A 20,556-nucleotide genomic window follows, 5' to 3' on the forward strand; every position below is an offset into this window, starting at 1 on the left:
TCAATGTATCTCTGAGTTATCTTTCATCTTGTACATTCCCTTACCCTTAGGTAAATTTTCTTATTGAAGAAGAATAACTACCATTTGTAATTAAAAGTATCAACTATATGTTAGGCCTACTGAAAATTCTATAATAGCTATTAATTTGATGACTCTGAAATACTGTCTCAATATTCAATTCAATTTTAAGGTATGTTTCAATTCAGGAAAATCTCTCATTTGTAAATGTTGAGATCTTCAATCAAACCACCAAAAAGAAGGGTGGTTTACTAAAGAGATATGAAAAATATACAGACTACTTGATACCTTTTTTCCCACTGACCCTAGAAAACTAACTTTTATAACACTACTTTCCACAGCCAAATAGTTTAAAAGTATAAATATGTCTAATAACCTGAGATCAACTCAGTGAGACATGCTTTTCCACTGCATCTTTAGTCTCATTATGTCCTAGAAAGCTATCTTTACCAGAAAGTTCACTTTAATCTTGAATCAGGTGCAATAATGATACCACTAACAATAACAAAATATATATTAATAAAATTTTCAGGTTTGAAATGTCTTCAAGCTAGCTTTACAAACTAGAACATTAAGTAACATATCATTGTATACATTACAGTCCATCCAGGTTTATTCACCAGTCCTGGCTCTATTATCAGTTGCACTTGAGTCACTTTTTAAAAATATAAATACCCAGTGCCTAATCTAAGAGGATCAGATTATAGAGGTCTGATTTTTCTCCCTTCAACCTTCAAAGGGAATGCCAAGGTACAGCCATGTTTGAAAATCACCATTATATGCCTTCTACATCAATCATGTATAGTATAATGAGAACTGGGAAGGCAAGGTTATGTCCTCAAAGATTAATGATATTGGCTATTTAAAATTTACTATGGCAGTAAGGTTGAAATAGTACATTTTAGAGCAATGAAAAATTAGTATTAGCATACATAGTTTTATTGTTTAAACATCATAGAACACACTCAGCTAAATCTTCAGGTGCATTCCAGTTAAATATGACATAAAAGTCCCAGTGTACTGTACAAAAGAGAAAAACTAGCAACACAACTTTTTTCCCCCAAGAGGATCTATTTTCAGGTTGGTTCATATACAATGGTTATATTTTATTTCCACAAAAATATACTTTAAAAGGAAAGCAGTTCTTTTGGAAGACATTTTCTGAAATAAGAAAAATAATTTTCCCAGGAAAATATTTCAGCATTTGATGCTACAAACCCAGGAGAATAAATACAGATTAGGTGATGGGGGGGCTTTATTGGGAACTGCATAGAAACAATCAAATAAGGTAAAACGAAACACCTTTATCCTGTATTGATTGTACTGCTTTATGTTTTTATTGTTAGTTGTTAGCACAGGGAAAACAAAATCCTATGTTAAAATACAACATTGTTTAAACTATGTTATTCTTCCTCCAATTTGAACAATTCGTTTGAAAAATGAAACTGATATTTGCTTCTATCTTTCCACAGCATTAAGAAACCTTACTAAACATAAAGTGGTAATTTGTTGCGAAAATGAAGAGCATACAATTGACCCGACTAAGCAGCACAGTGGAGTCAAGAGGAAAGACTACCACTTTAGGAGTTAAAAGAAGCTTGATCTACCACCTGCAGGGCTTTGGGCAAATTCCTTTTACTCTTGTGCTTAATAATCTGAAAATGAGTTTATTAACACCTTGTTACAAAGTTATTAGAGAGGTTACAGATATTGTAAATAAAGCTCTTAGTAAAGTACCTAGCTCTTAGAAGACACTTAATAAAGAGCAGCAATTAGAATAATAATCTGAGAGCTCGCCCTCTCCCTCTCCCTCTCTCTCTCTCTCTCTCTCTCTCTCTCTCTCTCTCTCTCTCTCTGAAAAACTAACACCTCTAATGTTTTTCAACCTTGGTAAACTTTTTGGATGCATAAAACCTAAAATATGGTCATCTTGAACAATATGGAAGAAATAAAAATAAATTCCCGATATGTCAGCTACAAAATAGCTCAACATTAATTTCCTCTTTAAAATACAGAAATTTGGTGGAAGCTCCTTGAAGAATCTTTTTCAAAAGTTCAAAATCACTTCATGGATTTTTAACAATTACAACAAAATTCTACACTTTTCCTAGGATTTTTATTCCTAGAAGAAAAACAAAACGTTCGTCCACCTCCAGAGAAATAAGTATACTGTCTCATCACCATAGCAAAATGATATGTTGACAGTGCCAACATGGCAAGGAAAGATCATAATCAGCCAGCCTAGACTCACTGCTTCATTTAACCGATTTTCTGGATCTCAGGCACTGATTTAAAAGCCTTCTGAAAGCCAAGATAATCCCATTTTCATCATGACTTATAACTTCAAATTATTATTTCAAAAGGTAAATATTTAATTATTTAGGATCTAAAAATCCTGAAGACAGTGGATTCTTTTCAATGATTACTCACAGACAGATAGTCATAGAATTTAAAAAGCATGCCTAACTTTATTACTAGGAATTTCCTTACAAACAAGCTACAATAGTTTAGAGATCAAAGTGCTTATTAATAGTCATAATTTTCTTTATATGCTGCCACTTGAAATAATTTTCCAAAGTAGACTATGTGCCTTTATGATGTTCAAAAGTGAAAGGATACTTCTTACATCTATTAAATGTGTTATTCTTTGGTCTCTTTTATTTTTATTTATCAAAATGTTTCTTAATAGCTTAAAATTGGTTTATTATTATACTTTACACAATAAAAGGTACTCTTAAGTACTGCTAAAGATTTAAAATATCAGCTATGTTTTATCTATAACATGATATATAGAGAAGAAATTTTTCACTACAATGGTCAACCAAGTAGCTAAATTTAATATTCAAAAAATATATTCATTTACTATTCAGAAATTGATAGGACTATAGATAGCATAATTAAAATTGAGTTGTATAGATGCACTGTATTTCTAGGTTCCCTGGTAAAGATTCTTCTTTAGTTACTTCCATTCCTAGATATGTTCTGGGTTTCCAGTTTTTCCCAAAATATTATTTATTTAGCTTTTCTATCTCTACATTCCTTTCTCTAATTCTATCAGTTTCCTCTGTGGAGTAAGTATATCTGATGAGTTTAACTTAAATGCATATTTGCTCATCCCCACTAAATCTAAAATGCTTGCATTCCTACTCTTTGTAATGTAAACTTGCTAGTGCTCCATATCTATCCATTATCAAAACTAATATGGTAATAGTCAAACAAAATAGACTGATAAAGTGCTCACGTAGGTATACAATACATAAAAGCCTTCAAAAAGACATTCAAACCCAGATTTCTCAATTCCCCTGCCTCCACCACTGACTCACCTCAGCTCTTCTATTCTCCTGCCCTATACTACTACTATGCTGAAACTGGAAAGAATTCCATTCATAATCTGTCACTGAATTTCTCTCTCTAAAATGGCATATACACATGCTATCAAGTAATGTATTTGAGAATCTCTACATGAAAAATTTCTGGTATTTCCTACTTTGTACAGTCCTAACAGATACATACCTATGTCATATGCCAGGAAATCGGCAGAAAAACATTTTGCACCGTTACTCAAGGAAGTGTCATTATGGGTATTTCCTCCAAAAATAAGCATAGCTCCATTGATAAGAACAGCTGAATGAAGGTATCTGGCAAACCCACTTTCTTTCAAAATAGTCCTACAGGATAAAATTTAAAAATGTATTACAAAGGATAAAAAGACCTCCCTGATTTTATATATCTATTACAGAAAGGATCTAATTTGCATATAGAATTTTCCTTGGAATTGTGAAAAAACATGCTTTATTATTTTCAACAACTTATAAATGGCCTCTAAATTTCAATATTTTTAAAAAATATTCTGAGATTCATAGTACCTTAAAATGCTTTCAGGAAACACAATACTAAACATAATTGTTAATGATTTTATAATAATTTATATTTTGAAATTTTGTTTTCATTTATAAAAGTAGGAAACAAGTCTCCTTTAAACTAGAGGACCAAATTATCATCAGTTTTAAATACCAAAGTAAATATAAAATTAAATATAATAAATTTACTCTGAACAATATTCAGTTAAAACTACATGGCTCATATGGATCTCATAATATGCTTTCTAACTTTTTAAATATGATATAACATACATGAAAGTGCACACATCATAAGTCTAACACTCAATGAATTTTCACAAGATGAACACAACTAAGTAACCAGTACTAAGATCAAAAAATAAAAATTACCACTATTCTGAGTCTAACAGCAAATATTTCTATTGCTGCCTTTGTACTTTACAAAATGGAATCACGTAGTTTTTATTAATTTGTATGTATGTCCTGTTGCTTAAGATTAGAGATATACCCATATTGTGTATAATTGAAAATCACATTGCATTTTTAAGAAACATTCAAATTAAATTAAATGTTCTTTTAATTAAAGTGTAATTATGAGAGAAATACTACAACTATATGCTCACAATTATATTTTACCTGAATTCACTGATATATATATATAATAAAGGTTCATGACAATATGAATCAATACTTTATAAATACTCTATAAATAAATCCCTGGTACAAAGCATCAACATGTAAACATAGTATGTATAGTATAGTTAGTAAGGTATATACAGTATCTCAAAAGCTATAACTATAATACCAATTAATGCTTAAAGAATATGGAACTCACTTCCAGAATGTCAATATAAGGAGTTCCATAAACAATCTCCCCAGGGAAAGAACTATAATCAGTAAAAATTTTAAAAAAAAACAAAAAACAATTTGGATCTCAAAAATGTTGCCAAGAGCAACAACAAATAAAGAAATATTTGCTCAAGAATATCTACTAAATTTCATTAAGAACAGCAACAGTCCATGATATTTGACTCATTACCAACTCCCATTCTTCCCATCACTGCCACCTCCCCACACATACACAACCTGTTAGGCAAGACTGTTCAACCACAGGCTGGTAAAGTCAAGAACAGTATGCTCCTTCATCCCTCAGCTCCTAGTCCAGGCCATTAATATACAACCAGGAGCAACAGACTGCCAATACTTCTCACGCCCCCTAACTCTCAGTGGCAGAAGCTCTATTCAAGGAGAAAGCATGAGAGGTCTGAGTCCTCATTCTCTACCTAGCCACCACCCACAGGGTGGAAGCTACACACCAGGCCTCAGAGATTAAGAACAAGAGGGCCAAAAAGTCTTCACCCCCAATTCACAGGGCAGCAGACCCAAGACAAAAGAGGCAAGCTGAGAAGAGCAAAGGCTACCATACCCATCCAGTTCTCCGCACATAACACAGTGGTGTCAATGAAAGAACAGGCTACAAACCCCACCTATATTTCCAAAGCAGTGGCATAGAGGTTTTCTCCCACAGGGAGAGACAGCCTAAGAAAAGGAGAGGTAGCCTAAGAAAAGGAGAGTCCCAAAGGTCTCAAGGGAACTTGACTGTATTTGGTACAAGGTGGCAAACTTCAAGCCTTAAAGGCACTCAAAAACAATGGAAGTAGTGGTTGTAAACAATTAAGAGATAGCTACATGAGAACAATAAGCTAAAACATAGACAAGCTAGAAGTTTATCAGAGAGAACAAGGGGAAAAAACAGCTAATAAGAGCCTTACTGGGGTCAGAACCTCAAAGACTGGCCTCAAAGACTACCCCTGAAAAAGGTTTGAAATGGAATTCAGACTGTGGCGCAATTTATGCCCGCAGAGCATTGTTGAAAATAATAGAACTATCAGTTGGCAATTAGTGGAGGCTACCAGGTGAGTGTGATAAAAACAGAGGCAGAAAGCTTAACAAAGAGCTCAGAGGAAAAAGTCAAAGAGCTCTGCTAAAATTACTAGCATCCCAGGGTGACTGTGTGCATACCCAGGCTGTACCATCTGAGGAGGAACATCAGAGGATGCATTTGGAAAAAGAAACAGACTTCTCTAAAAGAGTTCAGCCAAGTTACTAAACAAATAAAATTACAACAGCCCCAGAGAGGAAGGAAAAGTCAGGATCCAGAGTTGCTACAATATATTATCTAAAATATCTGGTTTTCAGGGAAAATTATGGCATGCAATGAAACAGGAAAGTGTGACCCATACACAGGAATAAAAGCAAGCAACAAAACTACCTTTAAGAGAACCCAGATGTCAGATGAAACAAAAAAGACTTTAAAGCAGCTATTATAAATATAGTCAAAGACTTAAAGAATACAATGTTTAAAGAAGTAAAGGAAAATATGACAACACCTTATCAAATATAAAACATTAACAAAGAGAAATAACAAAAAAAGGAAAATTTGGAGTGGAAAAGTGTAATATTGAAATTTTAAAATTTAGTAGAGAAGCTCAACAGTATATTTCATCAAGCAGCAAGAAAAAAAAAATCAGTGAACTAGTAGATAAATCAATAGAGATCCTGCAATTCAAAAAACAGAGAGGAAAATGAACAGAGTCTATGAGAAATGTAGAACACCATTAACAGCAACAACATACATTTACTGGGAATACTAGGGCAGAGGAGGAAGAGGTAAAAGACTTTTCAAGAAATAATGGCTGACAACTTCCTAAATTTGATGAAAAACATTAGCATACACATCCAAGAAGCTCAACAAACTTCAAGTAGGAAAAAATACAGAAAGAGCCAAACTCAGACATAAAATAATAAAAATATTGAAGGCCAAGGGTAAAATCTTTAAAGCAGCAGGAGAAAGAAGGTTCTTCCCATACAAGAGAACCCCAATAAGATAAATAGCTGACTTCTCATTAGAAACAATAAAGGTCAGAAGGCAATGGGATGGCATATGAAAAGTGTTGAATTTTTTAAAAAGTCAGAATACGAGGATACAGGGAGAGACATCAGCAAGACGTAGGAATAAGTTTCCTACTGTGAATAAAAAATATTGCCTGCCATATAGTAAACAAAAGAAGTTGCAGCCATTGAGCCATCACACAGCAACCATGACGGTGAGCCCTGAGAGAACTCAGAATGGAAACAGAATGCCCTCCATTGAAGCCACCCAGGACAATGCACCATGAGGAGACTCGGGATGAGAAGCACAGGATACTGGCCCCAGATAGCTGAGGTGCATATCAAAGGAATGATCTCAATGAGCCTAGACTTTGCATCTTTCCATACACAGAAAAGCGCTAAATTCCTTAACTTGAGATATCTGGTTTTCTTTAATTAACAGCAATCTTTTGATGTTCTGACTACCTGGTCTTTGTTACTAAAACTGCTATATACCTGGCTCCCGCTTGCCTCTCTGGAGCAGTCTCTCAGAGTTATCCGAGATGCTATGTCATGGGCTTAAGTCCTCAGATTTGTCCACCGAATAAAACATAACTCTCAACTTTTAGGTTGTGCATTTTTTTTTCAGTCGACACTGCCTTCATCCTCCCACAGAAGCACTGATTTTGTCAACTACTCAGAGACAGGAGTACCTTTGTAGGTGCCCAGCAGTCCAGCAGAGAAGTCCTAGCACCACTTGGAGCAAAAATTCCAAGAACAGGACTGAAGAGGGTAAGAAGAACAGTTTCACTTTACCACATCACCCCCACCCCCCAAGGCAACAGCTCACTGCCAAGAGAAACTCATTCAATCTGCTTTCTCTCCCATGAGGGAAAGTGAGAACCTAGTAAGTACCTAGCTTCCATGGCCAAGCAGGATGATGCCCAAGAAGCCCACTTCTTTCTCACCCATTCCAAAACAATGACAGGATGGGCAGGGGAGGAAAAAGGGGGCTCACGGCAACCAGGGTATAAAACCCAACAGGGCTAAGGTTTCTACTAACTACCTCATGAACTCTACCGAGAGGCCCACCCATAAACTTCATAGAGTGTATTACCTGTAGATTCACCTCAACTAGCACACCCATGCTCCCAACAATCCATAAATCCCTCCCCCACGTAGCCTGCACCCCTTACACACCCCTGCAGACAGCACACTTTAGCTTCTGCAGGTCATGAATGAGCACACACATATAACCGGCTCAACTCTGTTGCCATGGAAGAATGTGCATAACCTTGAACACTTCAGGCACTGCCCTGGGGAAAATAAATAAGACGCTCTCAGTATCAGGCCTGGCTTTGTGTGATGGAGAAAATTCAATCTCCAAAATATATTAAAAACTCATATAACTCAATAGAAAAACAGAACAATTCAATTTTAAAATGGGCAGAGGATCGGAGCAGACATTTTTCCAAAGAAGACAAACAGAGGGCCAACAGGCACATGAAAAAGTGCTCAGCATCACTCAACAAGGAAATGTAAATCAAAACCACAATGAGGTATCACCTCACGTGCACATACACAGCTGGTTGGAATGGCTATTATCAAAAACACAGGAAAGAAGTATTGGTGAGGATGTGGAAAAAAGGGAACCCTTGTGCACTGTTGATGGGAATATAAATTGGTACAACCACTGTGGAAAAGAGTACGGAGGTTCCTCAAAAACCAATTTAGAATTACAATTACAAATTACAAATCTAATTACAAACTTAGAACTACCAAATTCCCCTTCTGAGTATTTATCCAAAGGAAACAAAATAGCTATCTCAAAAAGATATCTGCACCCCCATATTCATTGCAACATTATTTACAATAACTAAGATATGGAAACAACCTGAATGTCCATCAACGGATGAATGGATAAAGATATATATACAAAGGGGAATATTATTCAGCCATTTAAAAAAAAAAAGGAAATCCTGCCATTTGCAACAACATAGATGGACCTTGAGGGCATTACACTAAGTGAAATAAGTCAGACAGAGAAAGGCAAATACTGTATGAACTCACAAATATGCAAAATCTAAAAATGGCATGAATGAACTTATAGATACAGAGAATAGATTGGTGGCCACCAAAGTCAGGTGGTAGAAGGTGGGTGAAATGAGTAAATGTGGTCAAAAGGCACAAACTTCCAGTTTTAAGACAAATAAGTCCTGGGAATGTAATATACAGCACAGTGATCATAGTTAACAATACTGTATTATGTTTGAAAGTTGTTAAGGACTTAAAAGTTCTCATTACAAGAAAGAAATAATTCATAACTATGTATGTGATGGATGTTAACTAAACTGTTATAATCATTTTACAATATATACATATAACAATTCATTATGTTGTACACCTAAAACTAATACAATGTTTTATATCAGTTATATTTCAATTTAAAATAATTAATTAATTTAATTTTAAAAAGATGTTTGCAAGAATGTGAAGAAAAGGGAACCCTTCTACACTATTGCTGGGAATGGACATTGGTATGGTCAACTTGGAAAACAGTATGAACATTCCTGAAAAAATTAAAAATTGAACTACCAAGAACTATAATATGATCCAGCAATCCCACTTCCGCATATATACCCAATAGACACAGCTAAAGCTTAGAAAAAATCCAACATCCTTTCATGATAAAAAGCACCCAACAAAATAGAGATAGAAGGTAACTTCCTCAATCTGGTATGGCTGAATGGTGCACCACCATAAAAGATGGATCCATGTCCTAATCTCCAGAACCTGTGAATGTTACCTTATTTGGAAAAAGAATCTTTTCAGATGTAATTAAATTAACGATCTTGAGATAAGGAACTCATTTTGGATTATCCAGTGAACCTAATCCAATAACAAGTGTCCTTATAAGAGACACACAGAAAAGAGGAGAAGGTAATGTAACTGTGGAGGCAACTGGAATGATTCAGCCACAACTCCAGGAATACTGACAGCCAAAGCTGGAAGAGGCAAGGAAAGGAATTTCCCCTAGCATTTCTGGAGGGGGCATGGCCGTGGTCACACTTTAATTTTGGATTTCTGGCCTCCAGACCTATGAAAGAATATCTTTCCATTGTTTTAAGCGACACAGTTTGCGGTAATTTGTTACAGCAGCCATAGAAACCTAATACAAAGGATATCTACAAAAAGAAAAAAAACAAAAAACAAAAAACCAGAGCTAACATCATACTTAATGGTAAAAGATTAAATGTTCCCCCGCTAAGATCAGGAATAAGACAAGGATTTTTGCTCTTCTCACTTTTATTCAACTTTGTATTAGAGATTATAAGAAGGAAAATGGGCAAGACCATAAAATTAAATGCATCTAAATTGGAAAGGAAGAAGTAAAACTCTCATTATTTGCAGATGACATGATCTTATACATAGAAATTCAAAGAAATCCACAAAAAAAACTGCTAGAAGTAATAAATGAGTTTAGCAAGTTTGGAGGTTAAAATAAAATAAAAATAAATTGTATTTCTAAAACCAGGAGTGAAAAATCCTAAGATAAAAATAATAAAACAGTTCAATTTACATTAGTATCAAAAAGAAAAAGTATTTAAAAATAAATTTAGGGCTTCCCTGGTGGCGGAGTGGTTGAGAGTCTGCCTGCCAATGCAGGGGACATGGCTTTGAGCCCTGGTCTGGGAAGATCCCACATGCCGTGGAGCAACTGGGCCCGTGAGCCACAGTTCCTGAGCCTGGGTTTCTGGAGCCTGTGCTCCGCAACAAGAGAGGCCGCGATAGTGAGAGGCCTGCACACAGCAATGAAGAGTGGCACCCGCTCTCCGCAACTAGAGAAAGCCCTCACACAGAAACGAAGACCCAACACAGCCAAAAATAAATAAATAATTTTTTAAAAATAAATTTAATGAAACAAGTATAAAATTTAAACCATGAAAACTAGAAAATATTGAAGAGACAAATTAAAGATAGCCTAAAAAAAAATGAAAGAATATCCCATTTACATGGATTGGAAACAAAATATTGTTAAGATGACCATACTCTCCAAATTGATCTACAGATTCAACTCACTCTCTATAAAATCCCAGCTGGATATTTCTCTCATTGACAAACTAATCCTGTGATTCATGTGGAAATTCAAGGGCCCAGAACAGCCAACTCAAAGAAAGGAAAGAATACTCTTTTCAACAAATGATGCTGAGGCAACTGGATATCTAGGTACAAAAGAGAGAAACTGAACCCTTCCCTTACAATATATGCAAAAATTAACTAAAAATTGATAAAAGGCCCAAATTTAAGAGCTACAAGTGATAAAACTCTTAGAAGAAACTACAGAAGTAAATATTCCTTGCCTTGGGTTAGGCAATGGATGTTTAGATATGACACCAAAAGCATAAGTGACAAAATATATAACAGATAAAATGGTCTTAAAAATTAAACATTTCTGAGCTTCAAAGGACACTAAAAATAAAGTGAAAAACAACAGAATGGGAGAAAATATTTGCAAATCACATATCTGATAAAGGATTTATATGTAGAATATATAAAGTACTCTCTCAACTCTAGGAATAATAACTTTAGAAATAGAAGGGCATTTCCTCACCTTGAAAAAAAAATTATCAAAAATATTAGAAGCTGAGTCAAGATGGCAGTGTGGGAAGACATGGAGTTAGCATGTCCCCACAACTAGGGTGCCTGTTGGCCACTAACGGAGGACTCTGACACCCAAGGATAAGGGAGGAACCCCAAAGTGAACCAGTAGGATGTAGGGGGACTGAGGGGGGAGGAGAAGTGGAGGCCACACAGGATCAGTGCCCCTGAGGCCAGGGAGATCAGGAGAGGCAGGTGGGAGGGACTCTCCGGGAAGAGCAGGAGAAGAGCAGAGGGCGACTGCCCCACCCACTCAGAGCCAGGAAGCCTGCTGAGCTCCTAGGCTGATCCCCTGCCCTCCAAACTCCCCTCCAGGCTGCATGGGTCCTTGGGGGCATAGGATGGAGGCCAGGGAGATCAGGAGAGGCAGGCGGGAGGGGCCCCCCTTCCAGACTGGAGGAGCAGGAGAGGAGAGGAGGGTGTTTGCCATGCCCACTCAAGCCCAAGAAGAATGCCGGGCTCCCAGGTGAGGTCCCTGCCCTCTGAGACCTGGGGTGGGGGGGCACGCCTCGGCCCCTTCTGTTCCTTGAGCTTAAGCCCCATGCCCCACAGCCCCTAGGGCCTTTTGTAGCCCTGTGGGCCCTACGCATTGGCCCCACCCACTGCCCAAACCTCGCCCTTGCTTAGGCTCCACCCTCCATAGCCAAGGCCTTCCCCCACACCCTTTTTTTTTCCCCCTCCTTGTCTTTTGTACTGTTTTGGTACTGTTGTACCTCTCAGTTGTTGGTTCATCTATATTTTTATTTGTATATTCTTCCTAACATATCTCTTAGTTTCCTACTCTAATTTTATTTTTTACTTTGTTATGGTTCTTGGTTTTTTGGGGGGTTTTATTTTTTGCCGCCAGAGGCGGCTTGCAGGATCTTGGTTCACGAGCCCAGGATCAGGCAAAAGTTCCTGCGGTGGGAGTTCCAAGTCTGAACCACTGGACTAACAGAGAACCTCAGACCCCAGGGAATATTCAACTGAGTGAGGTCACAGAGTTGCTCATCTCAGCACCAAGACCCAGCTCTACCCAATAGCCAACCAGAGCCGGAAAGCTCAGGCCAAACAATCAGTAAGACAGAAACACAATCCCATTCATAAAAAATAAAAAGAGATGGCAAAAAATATGTCACAAATGAAGGAGCAAGGTAAAAACCTAAAAGACTAAATGAAGAAGAAATAGGCAATCTACCTGAAAAAGAATTCAGAGTAATGATAGTAAAGAGAATCCAGAACCTCTGAAACAGAATGGAGGTACAGATTGAGAAAATACAAGAAATGTTTAACAAAGATCTAGAAGAACTAAAGAACAAACAAACAGAGATGAACAACATAACAAGTGAAATGAAAAATACACTAGAAGGAATCAATAACAGAATAACTGAGTCAGAAGAATGAATAGTGAGCTGGAAGACAAAATGGTGGAAATAACTGCCAAGGAGCAGAATAAAGAAAAAAGAACAAAAAGAATTGAAGACAATCTCAGAGACCTCTGGGACAACATTAAGCACACCAACATTCGAATTATAGGGGTCCCAGAAGAAGAAGAGAAAATGAAGGGATCTGAGAAAATAATTGAAGAGATTATAGTTGAAAACTTCCCTAACATGGGAAAGGAAATAGTCACCCAAGTCCAGGAAGCACAGAGAGCCCCATACAGGATAAACCTTAGGAAAAATAACCCAAGACACATATTAATCAAACTAACAAAAACTAAATTCAAAGAAAAAATATTAAAAGCAGCAAGGGAAAAATAAAAAGTAACATACAAAGGAATCCCCATAAGGTTATCAACTGATTTTTTCAGTGGAAACTCTTCAGGACCAAAGGGAGTGGCAGGATTTACTTAAAGTGATGAAAGAGGAAACCCTAGAATGTAAATGGATTAACTGCCTCAATCAAAAGACACAGACTAGCTGAATGGATACAAAAACAAGACCCATATATATGCAGTATACAAGAGACCCACTTCAGACCTAGGAACACATACAGACTGAAAGTGAAGGAATGGAAAAAGAATTCCATGCAAATGGAAATCAAAAGAAAGCCAGAGTAGCAATACTTGTATAAGATAAATTAGACTTTAAAATAAAGACTGTTACAAGATATAAGGAGGGACACTACATAATGATCAAAGGATCAATCCAAGAAGAAGATATAACAACTATAAATGTTTATGCACCCAACATAGGAGCACCTCAATACATAAAGCAAATGCTAACAACTATGAAAGGAGAAATCAACAGTAACACAATAGTAGTAGGGGACTTTAACACCCGACTTGCACCAATGGGCGAATCATCCAAACAGAAAATAAATAAGAAAACACAAGTTTTAAATGACACAATAGACCAAATAGATCTAACTGATATTTATAAAACATTCCACCCAAAAGTGGCAGAATACACTTTCTTCTCAAGTGTACGTGGAACATTCACCAGGATAGATCACATCTTGGGTCACAAATCAAGCCTTGGAAAATTTAAGAAAATTGAAATCATATCAAGCATCTTTTCTGACCACATGCTATGAGATTGGAAATCAATTACAGGAAAAAAACTGTAAAAAACAAAAATACGTGGAGACTAAACAATATGCTACTAAATAACCAACAGATCACTGAAGAAATCAAAGAGGAAATGAAATAATACAAAGAAACAAATGACAGTGAAAACACGATGACCCAAAACCTATGGGATGCAGCAAAATCAGTTCTAAGAGTGAAGTTTATAGCAATACAATCTCACCTCAGGAAACAAGAAAAATCTCAAATAAACAATCTAACCCCACACTTAAAACAACTAGAGAAAGAAGAACAAAGAAAACCCAAAGTCAGTATAAGGAAAGAAATCATAAAGATCAGATCAGAAATAAATGAAATAGAAACGAAGAAAACAATAGCAAAGATCAATAAAGCTAAAAGCTGGTTCTTTGACAAGATAAACAAAATTGATAAACACTTAGCCAGACTCATCAAGAAAAAAAGGGAGAGGATGCAAATCAATAAAATTAGAAGTGAAAAAGGAGAAATCACAACTGATACTGCAGAAATACAAAGGATTACAAGAGACTACTACAAACAACTATATGCCAATAAAATGGACAACCTGGAAGAAATGGACAAATTCTTGGAAAGGTACAATTTTCCAAGACTGAGCAAGGAAGAATTAGAAAATATAAACAGAACTATCACAAGTAATGAAATTGAAACCATAATTTAAAATCTTCCAACAAACAAAAGTCCAGGACCAGATGGCTTCATAGGCAAATTCTATCAAACACTTAGAGAAGAGCTAACACCGATCCTTCTCAAACTCTTCCAAAAAATTGCAGAGGGAGAAACACTCCCATATTCATTCTACAAAGCCACCATCACCTGATACCAAAACCAGAAAAAGATATCACAAAAAAAAGAAAATTATAGACCAATATCACTGATGAACACAGATGCAAAGATCCTGAACAAAATACTAACAAACAGAATCCAACAGCACATTAAAAGGATCAAGCGGGATTTACCCCAGGGATGCAAGGTTTCTTCAATGTATGCAAATCAATCAATGTAATACACCACATTAATAAATTAAAGAATAAAAACCATACGATCATCTCAATAGATGCAGAAAAAGCTTTGACAAAATTCAACACCGATTTATGATAAAAACTCTCCAGAAAATGGGCATAGAGGGAACCTACCTCAACAAAATAAAGGCCATATATGACAAACCCACCCACAGTAAGCATCATCCTCAATGGTGAAAAACTGAAAGCATTTCCACTAAGATCAGGAACAAGACAAGGATGTCCACTCTCACCACTCTTATTCAACAGTTTTGTAGTCCTAGCCACAGTAATCAGAGAAGAAAAAGAAATAAAAGGAATACAAATTGGAAAAGAAGAAGTAAAACTGTCACTGTTTGCCGATGACACGATACTATACATAGAAAATCCAGAAAACTACTAGAACTAATCAATGAATTTGGTAAGGTTGCAGGATACAAAATTAATGCACAGAAATCTCTGGCATTCCTATACACCAACAACAAAAAATCAGAGAGAGAAACTAAGGAAACACTCCCATTTACCACTGCAAGAAAAATAATGTAATACCTAGGAATAAACCTGCCTAAGGAGGTGAAAGTCTTGTACTCAGAAGACTATAAAACAGTGATGAAAGAAATCAAAGATGACAAAAACAGATGGAGAGATATACCATGTTCTTGGATTGGAAGAATCAATATTGTGAAAATGACTATACTACCCAAAGCAATCTACAGATTCAATGCAATCCCTATCAAACTACCAATGGCATTCTTCACAGAATTAGAACAACAAATTTTACAATTCGTATGGAAACACAAAAGACCCCGAATAGCCAAAGCAATCTTGAGAAAGAAAAACAGACTTGGAGGAATCTGTCTCCCCAACTTCAAACTATATCACAAAGCTACAATAATCAAGACACTATGGTGCTGGCACACAAACAAAAATATAGATCAATGGTACAAGATAGAATGCCCAGAGATAGACCCACACAAATATGGGCACCTAATTTACAACAAAGGAGGCAAGAACACACAATGGAGAAAAGACAGCCTCTTCAATAAGTGGTGCTGGGAAAACTGGACAGCTACATGTAAAAGAATGAAACTAGAACACTACCTAACACCATACACAAAAATAAACTCAAAATGGATTAAAGACTTAAATGTAAGACCAGACACTATAAAACTCTTAGAGGAAAACATAGAAAAAACACTCTTTGACATAAACCTCAGCAAGATCTTTTTTGACCCACCTCCTAGAGTAATGGAAATAAAAACAAAAATAAACAAATAGGACTTAACTAAACTTAAAAGCCTTTGCACAGCAAAGGAAACAATAAACAAGACCAAAAGACAACCCTCAGAATGGGAGAAAATATTTGCAAATGAACAACAGACAAAGGACTGATCTCCAAAATATACAAATAGCTCATGAAGCTCAATATCAAAAAAAAAACCAAACAATCCAGTTAAAAAATGGGCAGAATACCTAAATAGACATTTCACCAAGGAAGACATACAGATGGCCAAGAGGCACATGAAAAGATGCTCAACAACACTAATTATTAGATAAATGCAAATCAAAACTAGAATGAGGCATCACCTCACCAGTCAGAATGGCCATAATGAAAAAAATCTACGAACAACAAATGCTGGAGAGGGTGTGGAGAAAAGGGAACCCTCTTGCACTGTTGGTGGGAATGTAAATTGATACAGCCACTATGGAGAACAGTATGGAGGTTCCTTAAAAAAATAAAAATAGAACTACCATATGACCCAGCAATCCCACTACTGGGCATATACCCTGAGAAAACCATAATAAAAAAAGAGACATGTACCACAATGTTCATTGCAGCACTATTTACAATAGCCAGGACATGGAACCAACCTAAATGTCCATCGACAGATGAATGGACAAAGAAGATGTAGCACATACATACAATGGAATATTACTCAGGCATACAAAGAAATGAAATTGAGTTATTTGTAGTGAGGTAGATGGACCTAGAGTCTGTCATACAGTCTGAAGTAAGTCAGAAAGAGAAAAACAAATACCATATGCTAACACACATATATGGAATGTAAAAAAAAAAAAAAAATTGGTACTGTTGAACCTAGTTTCAGGGCAGGAAAAGAGATAGACATAGGAACTGGACTTGAGGACATGGGGTGGGAGGGCCAAGCTGAGGCAAAGGAAGAGTAGCATTGACATACATACACTACCAAATGTACAATAGTTGGTTGGTGGAAGCAGCAGCATAGCACAGGGAGATCGGCTCAGTGCTTTGTGATGACCTAGAAGGGTAGGATGGGGTGGATGGGAGGGAGGCTCAATGGTGAGGGGATATGGGGACATGTGTATGCATATGGCTGATTCATTTTGTTGTGCAACAGAAACTAACACAGTACTGTGAAGCAATTATACTCCAATAAAGATCTATCTTAAAAAACAATTATACTAATGGCAAGAAAATGGAAAGATGTTTTCTCTCTAAGAAAGAGCAAGGCAAGATATACTCTCTCACCACTCCTAGTCAACATTTTACTGGAAGTCCTAGTTAGTGCAATAAGACAAGAAAAGGGAATAAAAGATATACAAAATGGTAAGGAATAAATAAAACTGTCATTTCAATAAATGGTGCTGAAACAACTGGACATCCACATGCAAAAAAAAAAAAAAAACGAAGTTTGACAGATCTTACACCTTCTACAAAAATTAACACAAAATGAATCATAGGCCTAAATGTAAAATGCAAAACTATAAAACTCCTAGAAGATAATATAGAAGAAAATCTGGGTGACCGTGAGTTTACTGATGACTTTTTAGTTACAGCACCAAAAGCACAAATCATGAAAGAAAAAAATGATAAGTTGGGTTTCATTAAAATTAAAAACCTTGACTCTGTGAAAGACACCATTCAGAGAATGAAACAGTAAGCCACAGACTCGGAGAAAATATTTGTAGCAAATACCTGATAAAGGACCTGAATCCAAAATATAAAAAGAACTCTTAAAACTCAACGATTAGAAAACAAACAACCCAATTAAAAATTGGCAAAAGGTCTGAACAGATACCAAAGAAGACACACAGATGGTGAAATAAGCATATGGAAAAATGCTCATTATAGGTCATTAGGGAATTACAAATTAAAACAATGAAATACCACTACCTATTAGAATGGATAAAATTCAAAACACTGACACTAAATGCTAGCAAGGATGCAGAGCAACATTCATTGCTGGTGGGAATGAAAAATAGTACAACCACTCTTACAGAACTAAACATACTCATAAAAAGAAACACTCTTACCACACAATACAACAATTGCACTCATTGGTTGAAATTTTATGTCCATGCAAAAAACTGCAAGTGGATGTTTATAGCAACTTTATTCATAACTGTCAAAACTTGGAAACAACCAAGATGTTCTTCAACAGGTGAATGGATAAACAACTGTACCACGTCCATACAATAGAATATTATTCAGTGATCAAAGAAATGGGCTATTAAGCCATGAAAAGACTTGGAGGAACCTTAAATGCAAATTGCTAAGTGAAAGAAGCCAATCTAAAAAAGGATACATACTGTATGATTCCAACTATATAATATTCTGGTAAAGGCAAAAACAATGAAGACAATAAAAATATCAGTGGTTGCCAGAGGCTGGGCAGGGAGAGAGAGGGAGATGAGCACACATGATTTCTAGGGCAATTGAAACTATTCTATATGATACAGTAGCAGTGGAATATGTCATTATAGATGGTGTAAACCCATTGGACCAACAACACAAAAGTAAATGCTAATGTAATCTATGGACTTTAGTTAATAATAATGTATCAATATTGACTCATCAATTGTAACAAACGTACCACACTAATACAAGATGTTAATAATAGAGGGACTTGGGGTGGGTAAGATGTGGGAGTATTGGGGAAATCTCCATAACTTTTGCTCACTTTTCTTTAAACCTAAAACTGTTCTAAAAACTAAAGTCTATTAACTAAAGGACAACAAAATAAAATGGTGGTGATAAAAACTGCAGTTGTTTTTCCAGATATGATATCTTTACTGAAATAAATAAACCGTACCCTTAGTACCTGGTAAGCAGATAGTTTTTAAATATATGAATTGTAAAGTGGGATCCAGGTTTCTCACTTTCAAAAGGAATTTATAAATATGGAAGACAGGTCTAAAATAAATCCTGTAATGTTGTATTACATCATTATGCAATTTAGACAGAGAGGGTTTAGACAAACAGACATATATACAGAGAGAGAACTATATACCCACTTCTATAAATAAGAATAAACATGTGTGTCTTTGTAAATTTTCTGGCTCCATCTTCTGATAGGGTCTATAGACACATCAAAAAAGTAATAAGCATACCTAGTCCCCTAATCTTGGTTTTTAAATACCATTCTCTACTAAAAGTAATCTAGGTTCCTTGGGGGAAATGACTTACTCCAGCAGGGAAACTACAAGATGTAAACAGAATTTTTTTTTTTTTTTTTGCATCTGTGCCAGAAAGTGTAGAAATGCACTAGAGTGACTGGGGACATGTCTAAAGAATAGAGGAGCCTTACTGAAAGAAGCTCACGATGGCCAAATCTGGGACACTTTGAACACCAAAATAAAGAACAGTAATTGATTATAGAACATTGATTAAAATAAAAATCCATCAATTGATACTAATATAAGTGAACACACAACTTGGGATATTTACAAGGAATAATATTACAATATCACCATTTGGTAACCATCACAGTGATAACAAGAATGATCAATGGATGCTAAAACTAGTGTGTAAAAGTTTAATGAGAAACAAAATATTTACATAGTCTCAAAGTATCTCCACACCGTGTCTACTAATTTAAAAAGGAAAAATTGTATCTTTACAGTGGAGAAACCTGAAAACGCTTTAACCATTACTTTAACCAAGATATGAAAGTTAACCTCTGCATGAAAGTTCATAGCAGCCTCATTCAAAATAGCCCAAAGTGAAAACAACCCAAATGTCCATCAACTGATGAGTGGATTAACAATATGAGGTATATTCATACAGTGGAATATTATTCAGCCATAAAAAAATTAAGTACAGAAATATACTACAGTGTGGATGAACCCTGAAAAATCATACTAAGTGAAAGAAGCCAGATGCAAAATGTCACATACTGTACATTCCATTTATATGAAATATTGAGGATAGGCAAATCTATAGAAACAGAAAGTAGGTTAGTGGTTTCCAAGAAATGGAGGGAAAGGGTATAGGAAAGTATAGGATTTCTTTTTGCAGTGATGGAAATATTCTGGAATTAGTGATGGTTGCATAACACTATGAATACACTAAAAATCACTGAATTGTACACTTTAAATGGTTACAATGGAGAATTTTGTGTTATATGAATTTTATTTCAGTAAAAGATTTTCCCCCCCAAAAAAAATTCATAGAACACATTTTAGTGATCTACCAAAATGCAAACCCTGAATCTAATCATGAGGAAATATTAGACTCACCACTTTTCTTTTTTAGTATTTCTAGAAGTATAGTTGAAATCTTTTTTTAACTTGAAAAAACTGGAAAAAATACCAAATTTATAATTACAGTTGCAAGTTGTAAATGATAATGTTTAATATGTTC

General features: G+C 35.7%; 1 protein-coding gene across 2 annotated transcripts in view; it reads right to left on the reverse strand.

Moving 5' to 3' along the window:
* The window catches only part of ATRNL1 (attractin like 1), a 705,727-nt gene that overhangs the window by 582,513 nt on the left and 102,658 nt on the right, over positions 1-20,556 (reverse strand). For both annotated transcript variants that reach the window (XM_059054362.2, XM_067024581.1), the window contains exon 10: positions 3,532-3,686. In XM_059054362.2, coding sequence (XP_058910345.1) covers positions 3,532-3,686 — 155 coding nt within the window. The remainder of the gene's footprint in view (positions 1-3,531; positions 3,687-20,556) is intronic.

The sequence above is a fragment of the Kogia breviceps genome, chromosome 2, assembly GCF_026419965.1.
Source record: "Kogia breviceps isolate mKogBre1 chromosome 2, mKogBre1 haplotype 1, whole genome shotgun sequence".
NCBI classification, from domain to species: domain Eukaryota; kingdom Metazoa; phylum Chordata; class Mammalia; order Artiodactyla; family Physeteridae; genus Kogia; species Kogia breviceps.